Below are 13,533 nucleotides of genomic sequence, written 5' to 3'. Positions count from 1 at the left end.
CATGGCTCTTGATGCTATAGGACTGTTTTGTTTGCTCTTTTTAAACATTCATGAGTTGCTCTTTGTGGTGACTTTGTCGTCAGGTGCTTTGTGGATGCCAAGGCTACAGCTTCCAGCTCCCGCTTCATGCCTCGGTCCCAGGTTGACAAGATCCAGTTCCAGCTGGAGGCATTCATGTTCCAGGAGAGCACCAGTCCTTCTGTATGTACCACAAGAGTTAATTCGACTTCTCTTCCCATCTGCTTTGGTTTTCTGACTTGTCTGTCATCCCTTGTAGATCTACATAACATGTGTTCTGAAGGCAACTATTGCTTCTGCACCCAGTGACGCTCAGCGCAAATCCTGTTCCTTTGCCAATGGGTACGTTGCACTTATTCTTTTTTTAAAAAGCTGACTTTGCTCATGTTGAAAGTGCTTTGTCTTGTTGCAGGTGGTTTGCTGCTGATGGAAATGACCAAGTTTGTGGTTGCTGTGACTCAACATGTGGTCCTGATGGTGGAATTGCTGCTTCTCCCTATGGAGGTCGGTAGCTCTTGCTTTAAGGTTGCTTTTGATGTTTTAAGTGCTCCTAACTTTGCTCTTTTTCTTCTCTCTAGGTGTTCAGTGGGAAGGCAAGGCCACACTTGGTCCTGTAATTGTTCAAGGGCAAAAGAAAGTTTCTCAATAAAACTGACATCAATCCTTGCTTGTATCTGACTTGTCACTTTGCTTTTGACCTGGAAAGAGTGCCTTATTCTGCAAATGTGGTGGAACTGACTGTACCTTTGCAAGTCCCATTTAGTCTGAAACCCTATGGCTGCATGCTATGTGACTTGCAGAGGTACAGAAGTTATTATTTTTCTCCGTCTGGAATTTAAACGCGGGGCTAGTTGTAACAGGTTAACTTTCCACACATGCCGGGATGATGAAACCTAATGTATTTACTAGTTGCCATATCAACATTATTTAGAGAAACTGCACCAATTAATAATTCTTTGGACGCTCTCACTGAACATTTAACATAACAGACGTACATTTCTTAAGTTTATTGAAAATAAGACCAAGTTGAGAGTTCTTTTAATGCTGCTCTAACCAGCAGAAGACACTAGACGGGTTTAAATCCCAGTTGCACAGGTGGGGCATGTTGTAACTGTTACAATGTGCCCCTATTAGAACTATGCTATTCTATTGAGGAAAGAATGACAGTCAATGTTCAGAAGAAATTAGTATATTTTTAATGATGCCATTATTTTATTTGAAAGTTAATTTGTATTTTGTCTTGTTGTTTTATTTGATTGTATCTGATAACATCAAGCTGTCATGTTAATGTGCCCCACCTATGGGGCAGGTTGTCATATTTCACTTTCTTTCGGGGTAAATCGAAAGCATACACCGTATTAATGATTAGCAATCAAGGTTTACTGAGTTTTACACGATTCTTTTGTAGTGTGGTTTTTGGTGAAGTTTATTCAAATAAATATGGTCACCTGTGTAGCTACATTCTTCTCTCACTGCTGTTTCCTGATGGTTTATAGAACAATTACTCCGAGTCGCCCTCTGTCGTTTCACAGAATAGTACAACGGCGAGTGCGTCAAGTATAAACGCCTCGTCCGTTTGGGGATTGACAAAGTGTGTGCGTGTTGGTTGAAAACCTTTGCTAGGGGAAAGAATTGTGTTTTGGTAGTTTTAGTGCATTTTGAATGTGAAATGATCTGCTGTGCCGAGCTGAAAGTTTGTTAGGAGAACTGTGTGAAGAGTTTTGAAAAAGTGACCTAAGTATTGAGAAATGGGTCCTAGCAATTGTATATAAAAAAAAAACACTGTAAATGGCAAGAGGCATCCTGCACAGGCAAAGCAACAAATTCATATTATTCAACATATCCTAGCTTTTTACAGAAAATATTCAGATGTAACCCCCTTTGTAATAATTAACATTTTCATAAGTAACTGATTACAGTTACATTTATTTTGTAATTAAAGTATATATGAGTAGACTGGTCCCCTCTGTCTAAGGAGTCGAGGGTCTGTCCACATAAACCTCTCTTGTCCACTTGTGGAACACTTCAAACTGGCGACAGGGATTGCCCCGAGGGGAAGTGCTTAGGGAGGTTTGTGAGTGTGTTGCTAAATTTGGAACTACAGACTACTCTTACTATTTCTGCCATATAAAGATATTGTAAAAGTAGTAATGCTAGTCTACAAGCAAAGCGGAATGCACCAAACATCTACCCAAAGTACTTTGGGCAAGCTCCAGTAGCAAACCTGAGCATGAACCTTTTTATTTGTCTTCAATATGACAAATCTGACTAATTGGAGTCAATATAGGCCTACATCACATGCGTATCATTTTGATGAGAATTTTCTGGTAGCATAAGCTCCCATTTGGGCAAGTCTGGAGAATCATGACTGTTCATGAAGAGGGAGGGATTATCGTTAATTAGCCAAAATCTGTAGAATACAAAAAGACCAAAGGGCATCATCTCAACAGTGTGACTAGCTGTTGAACAATGGCAGGAAGCTGGTGTGCTGTTCAATCGCTGGCACTTTGTGTGTGGTTTTGTGCTTTTTGTCATGCTGTTCCACAGTGGAGTAATTTGCCCCAGTTTCCTCAGCAGGTTCAACAACAAGCTAGTCAACAGTTTCCTCAGAAGGTTCAACAACAAGCTAGTCAACAGTTTCCTCAGAAGGTTCAACAGTTTCCTCTGAAGGTTCAACAACAAGCTAGTCAACAGTTTCCTCTGAAGGTTCAACAGCTAGCTAGTCAACAGTTTCCTCTGAAGGTTCAACAACAAGCTAGTCAACAGTTTCCTCTGAAGGTTCAACAGCTAGCTAGTCAACAGTTTCCTCAGAAGGTTCAACAACAAGCTAGTCAACAGTTTCCTCAGAAGGTTCAACAACAAGCTAGTCAACAGTTTCCTCAGAAGGTTCAACAACAAGCTAGTCAACAGTTTCCTCAGAAGGTTCAACAACAAGCTAGTCAACAGTTTCCTCAGCAGGTTCAACAACAAGCTAGTCAACAGTTTCCTCAGCAGGTTCAACAACAAGCTAGTCAACAGTTTCCTCAGCAGGTTCAACAACAAGCTAGTCAACAGTTTCCTCAGCAGGTTCAACAACAAGCTAGTCAACAGTTTCATCAGCAGGTTCAGTCTAAGCAGCCAGTGGCGCAGGCAGAGCCCCTTGACAAATGTGCTGTAGCTGATTATGAGCAGATCCAATGTGGCCCACCTGGTATCAGTGGTGCTGAGTGTGAAGCTATCAACTGCTGCTTTAACGGACAGCAGTGTTTCTATGGGAAGGCAGGTAAGAGTGAGTCAATGCAAAGGTGTTCATGTTAAACCACTCCTCAGTAATAACCTGCTCTTGTACCTTGTTCCAGTGACTGTCCAGTGTATAAGAGATGGTCAGTTTGTGGTAGTGGTGGCAAGAGATGTTACACTACCTCGCTTGAGCCTGGATTCAGTCCGTCTCCTGGGTGGAAACGACCCACCTTGCAGTCCTGTGGGATCCACACCTTCCTTTGCTATATACCAGTTCCCTGTCACTGCATGTGGCACAAGCATGATGGTGAGTAGCTGCTTGTGGTTCTGTTCTGCATGGCTTGGAATGGCCTGGATGCCAACAGTTACTATTTGCAGGAGGACGGTGGATATGTGGTGTATGAAAACCGAATGACCTCCTCGTATGAAGTGGGTGTCGGACCACTTGGTTCCATCACAAGGGACAGCCATTTTGAGTAGGCATTTTATTTTATTTAGAAAAAATATGAATCCTTGACAAAGGCTACAAGCTCACTATTTGTTGTCTAGGCTTCTCTTCCAGTGTAGGTACTCTGCTACTTCTGTGGAAGCTCTGGTTGTGGAGGTCAACACTGTTCCTGCACCTCCACCAGTAGCGGCTTCTGGACCCCTCAGGGTGGAGCTTAGACTGGCAAATGGTCAATGTGTCACCAAAGGCTGTGCAGAAGGTAAGTGTCTGTCCAAGTATGCATAAGTATTTTCTAAAACTCCAGGTTGCAGCAGTTTCTGGTTAAACGCTGGTTTTCTTCCTCAGGGGATGAGGCATACACGTCCTACTACGGTGATGCTGATTATCCCGTCACAAAAGTCCTGCGGGAGCCTGTGTATGTTGAGGTGCGCATTTTGGAGAGGACCGACCCCAACATTGTCCTAATGCTGGGACGTTGCTGGGCGACATCAACCCCCAGTCCACTCAGTCTACCCCAGTGGGACCTTCTGGTCGATGGGTGAGTAAGGCCAGTCTTTATCCATCTAGTGTGCTGTAAGGCACTTCTGACTGCCTCTTTACCTTTCAGATGCCCTTACCAGGATGACCGTTACCTGACCTCATTGGTTCCGGTGGCTGGATCTTCTGGTCTTCAGTTCCCAACCCACTACAAGCGCTTTGTTGTGAAGATGTTCACATTTGTGGATCCAGCATCACTGGCTCCTCTACAGGAAACCGTATGCTCTGCAGCCTTACCTGAATCCTTAATATTAGGTGTTGTTTTTCTTTCCGTGGCTTATCCCTTTTCCCCCCCTCTGTTAGATCTTCATCCACTGTAGTACAGCAGTGTGCCATCCCTCTTCTGGCTCCTGTGAGCAAAGCTGCACTAGGAAAAGTGAGTGCTTGTTGTAAACTGACTTCAGGAACCATGAGAATTTGGTTTTTAAATGCCTCACGATTCTACCACTTCTTTTCCAGGAAGAGATGCTAACGTCAAGACCATCTCTAGTGGGCAAACTGTGGTGTCTAGTGGAGAAGTTAACCTGGTCATGTGACTTTAGTAGTTTTAATAAACTTCTTAACTCAACTGTCTCTTTGGTATTGATCTTTCATGACTGTTCTCAGTTTGATTTATTGGGCTACACTACTAAACCAGAGTTCCCTTTTTTTGCTTCAAGGTTATGCTTGACTTGAACTAAACAAGCCAAGTTTCTGCCCAAACCTGACCTATTTGCCAAGTTCCAGTTGCTAACCTGGGTCCCTGTTCTTAATGGAATCTGTTTTGGTCTCTACTTGTGGCTTTATGGCTGGACTAACATAACTGCTTGTACTGATATTCAAGCATGCCAAGTCCCTCTGTTTTTTGCTAATGCTATTTGAAAGCCCCCCGAAGTCATGCAAGTACAGCATTGCATCTGCAATGAAATCAGTATCAACCTGCATTGTCCTTTTTAATCCCAAATTGTGACCAGCCTTTTTTCTTTAGGCTAGCCCCAATGTTTATTGAAAAGTAGACTGGTGCTTTAATAAAAGCTGGTTTAGTCCCTTAACTGGTGTATCACACCTGAGTTGCTGTCTGAGGGCCTGTTTACACCTGGTACTAAAGCGTTTATCAGTCCAATCACAAGTGGACTATGCTAAATACAGGTGTAAATGCGGTCTAAAATGTTTTCAACTTTTTTGACTTTTAACCTTCACTCATGAAAGGGGTCTTTATAAACCGTTTCCAGAGTGTGACATTAACTGGTCTAAACCATGTCGCTTCTGTAGATTTGGACAAAATAAGCTACTTTGTTTAACTGTCTGTGCTTGTTGTTGCTGCACCATTAAAAACAGAACGTGGAAGGCAATTTGACTAGTATCCATGCTGTCAAGGAAATGCATCCCATTTGAATTATATTTAACTGGTTTGAAGAGCTAACTGTTGGTGTATTAGGTTTGTGAAATACACATTTCAAAATGGGGTCTACTATTATATTTGTCCATTTTAGTGTCCCATCATTAACTTAAGTCTTAGTCCTGTTAACTCTTCTTGCTCTTTGTATCACACATTTTTCCTAGAGACATTTTGGTGGAAAATTTGACAAAACGTAGGTCTGTGGCCAGTTGCATAAACTGCTGATGTTCAAGAATAAGAAGCTGAGGGCAAGTGGACAAAAATGAATGACTGTGTTTCAATTCACTTTTTCATGCCCTTCCCTCACTATCTTCCCTCTGTGTCGTTGATTTTGTAGCAGGAGATTTTTTGTAGGTATTGGGCTGTGTACCGAATTTCATACCTGTACGTGAAACGTAGCGGGAGGGGCACTTCGTTGAAATGTTGTAGGTGGCGCTATCGAGCCATTTTGCCATGCCTAATTCTGAAACTCATATGTAGATGTCTTCAGGCCAGGACTCTTATCAAACATCTGAAGTTTGGGGCAGATCGGACATTGTATGCCCGACTTACAACAGCTTCCTGTGTCATGGCGAACCATCGAACTTTGTGAGGCCGCCACTGACACGACCTTCAGGGAAAACATCACCAAGGCCTTTAGATTAGACTGTGCAAATATGACGTATCTTGATCTGATTAAATCTCTAGGAGAATCTCTGCAGAGAATCCAGTAGATGGCGATGACACTTTGCAAAGAAACACTACGTGCCTATAGACTAAACACGCAATATGCATGCGCATGATGTCACAGTTTTCACAAATTCATGTTTTTGTAGTTTACATGGAGACAATAATGGTCTCATTTTCAAAAACTTTGAAACCCTGTTTTTAAAAGTTTGCATTTTTAAGGCCCACAAAGCACTGTTGTTGTGTAAATGAACACAATGCATTTAAAGTTTCATTTGAAAATGGTGTCATGTAAATGTCCCCCTCAATTTGTCAGATAAGAGAGACATACAAATTGTGCAGAGCTGTGGGTCCCAGAGATGCATATAAACTCTACAGGTCCAGAGGAGAATCAAAGGCAATCAATTCAACTAAAAGGGGATGAGCCACCTTCATTCAAAGCTGTACAAAATGGCAAAGCCAAGCACTGGTGTGTGTTGTGGCATTTGTGTCAAAGTTTGCTAGGATGGAGCTTCTGAGAGGTGTGTTAGTGGTGGTTGTGATTGTTGTGTTTGATCTGCCTGATGCGTGGGGAAGTTTGATGCACAGTCAAAGTCCAAGAAGCATGGTGCAAAAATCAGATCCAGATTTCAGAAGTCCTGCCTTTTCTGCTCCAGAGCTCTGGAATCCTTTGCAAGCGGCTTCTCCATTTCAGAGTCCTTTGGGTCCTGCCTCCAGAGGCCTTGCACAGGAGCCTTTTGGCCTTCAGGAGAAGCAGCTGTTGCAGGGTCCAGTGAAGCCTTTGGATTGGAGGTATCCGGTCGTTCCCGAGGTGCAGAGCGAGTTGGCGGTGGACTTCCAGTTGAGGCAACCCGTGACTCCCAGCAGCGTAGCGGTTCAATGCGGAGAGAACCGGGTTCTTGTAGAAGTCCAGCAGGACTTGTTTAGCAATGGTCAGTTGATCCAGCCAACTGGTCTGTCTTTAGGTGGATGTCCTGTTGCTGGTCAGGACTCTGAGTCTAGGGTGCTCATCTTTGAGTATGAATTACAGGACTGCAACAGCGTGCAGATGGTAAGAACTCCTAAATCTTAATCGGTTGTTTGTTCAAATTGAGGATATCCAAAGTCCTCTTCAAGGACCGTCAGTTCACACTGCTGTTGTATGTTGTATTTGCAATGCCAGGGCAGCTGGCATAAACATTTCTTAAGGCCCGTTCATACCAATGCATGTTTTAAGCTCTGCAGTTGTTTTCTCCTGCTTGAAGTGTTTGTCCACCGTATTGCACAATGCACTTTCTCTCATTCATAATAATGATTACACCTTCATGAGGAACTGTCTTGTTTTAACTACAATCTCTTACAGATGAATGAGGATGAGCTTGTCTACACCTTCTCTCTTACCTACACCCCTGAGGCTCTTGCAGGTACTCCGATTACCCGGGCCGATGGTGCAATTGTTGGCGTTCAATGCCACTATCAAAGGTAAGTGACCTCTGTGACTTTCACTGCTTGTGCAACTGGGAGACCATTTAATGGGTACTTTCATGAACCACAGGCTACACAATGTAAGCAGTGATGCCTTGAGGCCAACATGGGTCCCTTATGCCTCAACCAAGGTTGGTGAAGAAGTCTTGATGTTCTCCCTGAAGCTCATGCTGGGTAAGTGCACTTTCTTTGGACCTTCGACCTTGCAAATGTGGCTCTTCCTAGGGTGTTCCTTCTCTTTTGTAGACGATTGGTCCTACCAGAGGCCTTCATACTCCTATTTCCTGGGTGGCGTTATTAACATCGAGGCATCTGTGAAGCAGTACAATCATGTGCCTCTGCGTGTGTTTGTGGACAGCTGTGTGGCCACTCAGGTGCCTGACGTGAACTCCCTTCCGAGATATTCCTTCATTGAGAATCATGGGTAAGGTCATGGCTCTTGATGCTATAGGACTGTTTTGTTTGCTCTTTTTAAACATTCATGAGTTGCTCTTTGTGGTGACTTTGTCGTCAGGTGCTTTGTGGATGCCAAGGCTACAGCTTCCAGCTCCCGCTTCATGCCTCGGTCCCAGGTTGACAAGATCCAGTTCCAGCTGGAGGCATTCATGTTCCAGGAGAGCACCAGTCCTTCTGTATGTACCACAAGAGTTAATTCGACTTCTCTTCCCATCTGCTTTGGTTTTCTGACTTGTCTGTCATCCCTTGTAGATCTACATAACATGTGTTCTGAAGGCAACTATTGCTTCTGCACCCAGTGACGCTCAGCGCAAATCCTGTTCCTTTGCCAATGGGTACGTTGCACTTATTCTTTTTTTAAAAAGCTGACTTTGCTCATGTTGAAAGTGCTTTGTCTTGTTGCAGGTGGTTTGCTGCTGATGGAAATGACCAAGTTTGTGGTTGCTGTGACTCAACATGTGGTCCTGATGGTGGAATTGCTGCTTCTCCCTATGGAGGTCGGTAGCTCTTGCTTTAAGGTTGCTTTTGATGTTTTAAGTGCTCCTAACTTTGCTCTTTTTCTTCTCTCTAGGTGTTCAGTGGGAAGGCAAGGCCACACTTGGTCCTGTAATTGTTCAAGGGCAAAAGAAAGTTTCTCAATAAAACTGACATCAATCCTTGCTTGTATCTGACTTGTCACTTTGCTTTTGACCTGGAAAGAGTGCCTTATTCTGCAAATGTGGTGGAACTGACTGTACCTTTGCAAGTCCCATTTAGTCTGAAACCCTATGGCTGCATGCTATGTGACTTGCAGAGGTACAGAAGTTATTATTTTTCTCCGTCTGGAATTTAAACGCGGGGCTAGTTGTAACAGGTTAACTTTCCACACATGCCGGGATGATGAAACCTAATGTATTTACTAGTTGCCATATCAACATTATTTAGAGAAACTGCACCAATTAATAATTCTTTGGACGCTCTCACTGAACATTTAACATAACAGACGTACATTTCTTAAGTTTATTGAAAATAAGACCAAGTTGAGAGTTCTTTTAATGCTGCTCTAACCAGCAGAAGACACTAGACGGGTTTAAATCCCAGTTGCACAGGTGGGGCATGTTGTAACTGTTACAATGTGCCCCTATTAGAACTATGCTATTCTATTGAGGAAAGAATGACAGTCAATGTTCAGAAGAAATTAGTATATTTTTAATGATGCCATTATTTTATTTGAAAGTTAATTTGTATTTTGTCTTGTTGTTTTATTTGATTGTATCTGATAACATCAAGCTGTCATGTTAATGTGCCCCACCTATGGGGCAGGTTGTCATATTTCACTTTCTTTCGGGGTAAATCGAAAGCATACACCGTATTAATGATTAGCAATCAAGGTTTACTGAGTTTTACACGATTCTTTTGTAGTGTGGTTTTTGGTGAAGTTTATTCAAATAAATATGGTCACCTGTGTAGCTACATTCTTCTCTCACTGCTGTTTCCTGATGGTTTATAGAACAATTACTCCGAGTCGCCCTCTGTCGTTTCACAGAATAGTACAACGGCGAGTGCGTCAAGTATAAACGCCTCGTCCGTTTGGGGATTGACAAAGTGTGTGCGTGTTGGTTGAAAACCTTTGCTAGGGGAAAGAATTGTGTTTTGGTAGTTTTAGTGCATTTTGAATGTGAAATGATCTGCTGTGCCGAGCTGAAAGTTTGTTAGGAGAACTGTGTGAAGAGTTTTGAAAAAGTGACCTAAGTATTGAGAAATGGGTCCTAGCAATTGTATATACAAAAAAAACACTGTAAATGGCAAGAGGCATCCTGCACAGGCAAAGCAACAAATTCATATTATTCAACATATCCTAGCTTTTTACAGAAAATATTCAGATGTAACCCCCTTTGTAATAATTAACATTTTCATAAGTAACTGATTACAGTTACATTTATTTTGTAATTAAAGTATATATGAGTAGACTGGTCCCCTCTGTCTAAGGAGTCGAGGGTCTGTCCACATAAACCTCTCTTGTCCACTTGTGGAACACTTCAAACTGGCGACAGGGATTGCCCCGAGGGGAAGTGCTTAGGGAGGTTTGTGAGTGTGTTGCTAAATTTGGAACTACAGACTACTCTTACTATTTCTGCCATATAAAGATATTGTAAAAGTAGTAATGCTAGTCTACAAGCAAAGCGGAATGCACCAAACATCTACCCAAAGTACTTTGGGCAAGCTCCAGTAGCAAACCTGAGCATGAACCTTTTTATTTGTCTTCAATATGACAAATCTGACTAATTGGAGTCAATATAGGCCTACATCACATGCGTATCATTTTGATGAGAATTTTCTGGTAGCATAAGCTCCCATTTGGGCAAGTCTGGAGAATCATGACTGTTCATGAAGAGGGAGGGATTATCGTTAATTAGCCAAAATCTGTAGAATACAAAAAGACCAAAGGGCATCATCTCAACAGTGTGACTAGCTGTTGAACAATGGCAGGAAGCTGGTGTGCTGTTCAATCGCTGGCACTTTGTGTGTGGTTTTGTGCTTTTTGTCATGCTGTTCCACAGTGGAGTAATTTGCCCCAGTTTCCTCAGCAGGTTCAACAACAAGCTAGTCAACAGTTTCCTCAGAAGGTTCAACAACAAGCTAGTCAACAGTTTCCTCAGAAGGTTCAACAGTTTCCTCTGAAGGTTCAACAACAAGCTAGTCAACAGTTTCCTCTGAAGGTTCAACAGCTAGCTAGTCAACAGTTTCCTCTGAAGGTTCAACAACAAGCTAGTCAACAGTTTCCTCTGAAGGTTCAACAGCTAGCTAGTCAACAGTTTCCTCAGAAGGTTCAACAACAAGCTAGTCAACAGTTTCCTCAGAAGGTTCAACAACAAGCTAGTCAACAGTTTCCTCAGAAGGTTCAACAACAAGCTAGTCAACAGTTTCCTCAGAAGGTTCAACAACAAGCTAGTCAACAGTTTCCTCAGCAGGTTCAACAACAAGCTAGTCAACAGTTTCCTCAGCAGGTTCAACAACAAGCTAGTCAACAGTTTCCTCAGCAGGTTCAACAACAAGCTAGTCAACAGTTTCCTCAGCAGGTTCAACAACAAGCTAGTCAACAGTTTCATCAGCAGGTTCAGTCTAAGCAGCCAGTGGCGCAGGCAGAGCCCCTTGACAAATGTGCTGTAGCTGATTATGAGCAGATCCAATGTGGCCCACCTGGTATCAGTGGTGCTGAGTGTGAAGCTATCAACTGCTGCTTTAACGGACAGCAGTGTTTCTATGGGAAGGCAGGTAAGAGTGAGTCAATGCAAAGGTGTTCATGTTAAACCACTCCTCAGTAATAACCTGCTCTTGTACCTTGTTCCAGTGACTGTCCAGTGTATAAGAGATGGTCAGTTTGTGGTAGTGGTGGCAAGAGATGTTACACTACCTCGCTTGAGCCTGGATTCAGTCCGTCTCCTGGGTGGAAACGACCCACCTTGCAGTCCTGTGGGATCCACACCTTCCTTTGCTATATACCAGTTCCCTGTCACTGCATGTGGCACAAGCATGATGGTGAGTAGCTGCTTGTGGTTCTGTTCTGCATGGCTTGGAATGGCCTGGATGCCAACAGTTACTATTTGCAGGAGGACGGTGGATATGTGGTGTATGAAAACCGAATGACCTCCTCGTATGAAGTGGGTGTCGGACCACTTGGTTCCATCACAAGGGACAGCCATTTTGAGTAGGCATTTTATTTTATTTAGAAAAAATATGAATCCTTGACAAAGGCTACAAGCTCACTATTTGTTGTCTAGGCTTCTCTTCCAGTGTAGGTACTCTGCTACTTCTGTGGAAGCTCTGGTTGTGGAGGTCAACACTGTTCCTGCACCTCCACCAGTAGCGGCTTCTGGACCCCTCAGGGTGGAGCTTAGACTGGCAAATGGTCAATGTGTCACCAAAGGCTGTGCAGAAGGTAAGTGTCTGTCCAAGTATGCATAAGTATTTTCTAAAACTCCAGGTTGCAGCAGTTTCTGGTTAAACGCTGGTTTTCTTCCTCAGGGGATGAGGCATACACGTCCTACTACGGTGATGCTGATTATCCCGTCACAAAAGTCCTGCGGGAGCCTGTGTATGTTGAGGTGCGCATTTTGGAGAGGACCGACCCCAACATTGTCCTAATGCTGGGACGTTGCTGGGCGACATCAACCCCCAGTCCACTCAGTCTACCCCAGTGGGACCTTCTGGTCGATGGGTGAGTAAGGCCAGTCTTTATCCATCTAGTGTGCTGTAAGGCACTTCTGACTGCCTCTTTACCTTTCAGATGCCCTTACCAGGATGACCGTTACCTGACCTCATTGGTTCCGGTGGCTGGATCTTCTGGTCTTCAGTTCCCAACCCACTACAAGCGCTTTGTTGTGAAGATGTTCACATTTGTGGATCCAGCATCACTGGCTCCTCTACAGGAAACCGTATGCTCTGCAGCCTTACCTGAATCCTTAATATTAGGTGTTGTTTTTCTTTCCGTGGCTTATCCCTTTCCCCCCTCTGTTAGATCTTCATCCACTGTAGTACAGCAGTGTGCCATCCCTCTTCTGGCTCCTGTGAGCAAAGCTGCACTAGGAAAAGTGAGTGCTTGTTGTAAACTGACTTCAGGAACCATGAGAATTTGGTTTTTAAATGCCTCACGATTCTACCACTTCTTTTCCAGGAAGAGATGCTAACGTCAAGACCATCTCTAGTGGGCAAACTGTGGTGTCTAGTGGAGAAGTTAACCTGGTCATGTGACTTTAGTAGTTTTAATAAACTTCTTAACTCAACTGTCTCTTTGGTATTGATCTTTCATGACTGTTCTCAGTTTGATTTATTGGGCTACACTACTAAACCAGAGTTCCCTTTTTTTGCTTCAAGGTTATGCTTGACTTGAACTAAACAAGCCAAGTTTCTGCCCAAACCTGACCTATTTGCCAAGTTCCAGTTGCTAACCTGGGTCCCTGTTCTTAATGGAATCTGTTTTGGTCTCTACTTGTGGCTTTATGGCTGGACTAACATAACTGCTTGTACTGATATTCAAGCATGCCAAGTCCCTCTGTTTTTTGCTAATGCTATTTGAAAGCCCCCCGAAGTCATGCAAGTACAGCATTGCATCTGCAATGAAATCAGTATCAACCTGCATTGTCCTTTTTAATCCCAAATTGTGACCAGCCTTTTTTCTTTAGGCTAGCCCCAATGTTTATTGAAAAGTAGACTGGTGCTTTAATAAAAGCTGGTTTAGTCCCTTAACTGGTGTATCACACCTGAGTTGCTGTCTGAGGACCTGTTTACACCTGGTACTAAAGCGTTTATCAGTCCAATCACAAGTGGACTATGCTAAATACAGGTGTAAATGCGGTCTAAAATGTTT

General features: G+C 43.2%; 1 protein-coding gene across 1 annotated transcript in view; it reads left to right on the top strand.

Moving 5' to 3' along the window:
* The window catches only part of LOC307130284 (uncharacterized protein), a gene marked incomplete at both ends in the record, with an annotated part of 58,280 nt that overhangs the window by 20,906 nt on the left and 23,841 nt on the right, over nt 1-13,533 (top strand). Inside the window, 14 exons of the mRNA XM_079823253.1 lie at nt 3,098-3,280; nt 3,357-3,544; nt 3,616-3,713; nt 3,787-3,944; nt 4,031-4,223; nt 4,293-4,440; nt 4,526-4,598; nt 11,259-11,441; nt 11,518-11,705; nt 11,777-11,874; nt 11,948-12,105; nt 12,192-12,384; nt 12,454-12,601; nt 12,685-12,757. Of these exons, the coding sequence (XP_079679379.1) occupies nt 3,098-3,280; nt 3,357-3,544; nt 3,616-3,713; nt 3,787-3,944; nt 4,031-4,223; nt 4,293-4,440; nt 4,526-4,598; nt 11,259-11,441; nt 11,518-11,705; nt 11,777-11,874; nt 11,948-12,105; nt 12,192-12,384; nt 12,454-12,601; nt 12,685-12,757 (2,082 nt within the window). The remainder of the gene's footprint in view (nt 1-3,097; nt 3,281-3,356; nt 3,545-3,615; nt 3,714-3,786; nt 3,945-4,030; nt 4,224-4,292; nt 4,441-4,525; nt 4,599-11,258; nt 11,442-11,517; nt 11,706-11,776; nt 11,875-11,947; nt 12,106-12,191; nt 12,385-12,453; nt 12,602-12,684; nt 12,758-13,533) is intronic.

The sequence above is a fragment of the Gobio gobio genome (genome assembly GCF_949357685.1).
Source record: "Gobio gobio genome assembly, chromosome: 8".
NCBI lineage: Eukaryota > Metazoa > Chordata > Actinopteri > Cypriniformes > Gobionidae > Gobio > Gobio gobio.
This window is presented reverse-complemented; position numbering and strand designations above follow the sequence as displayed.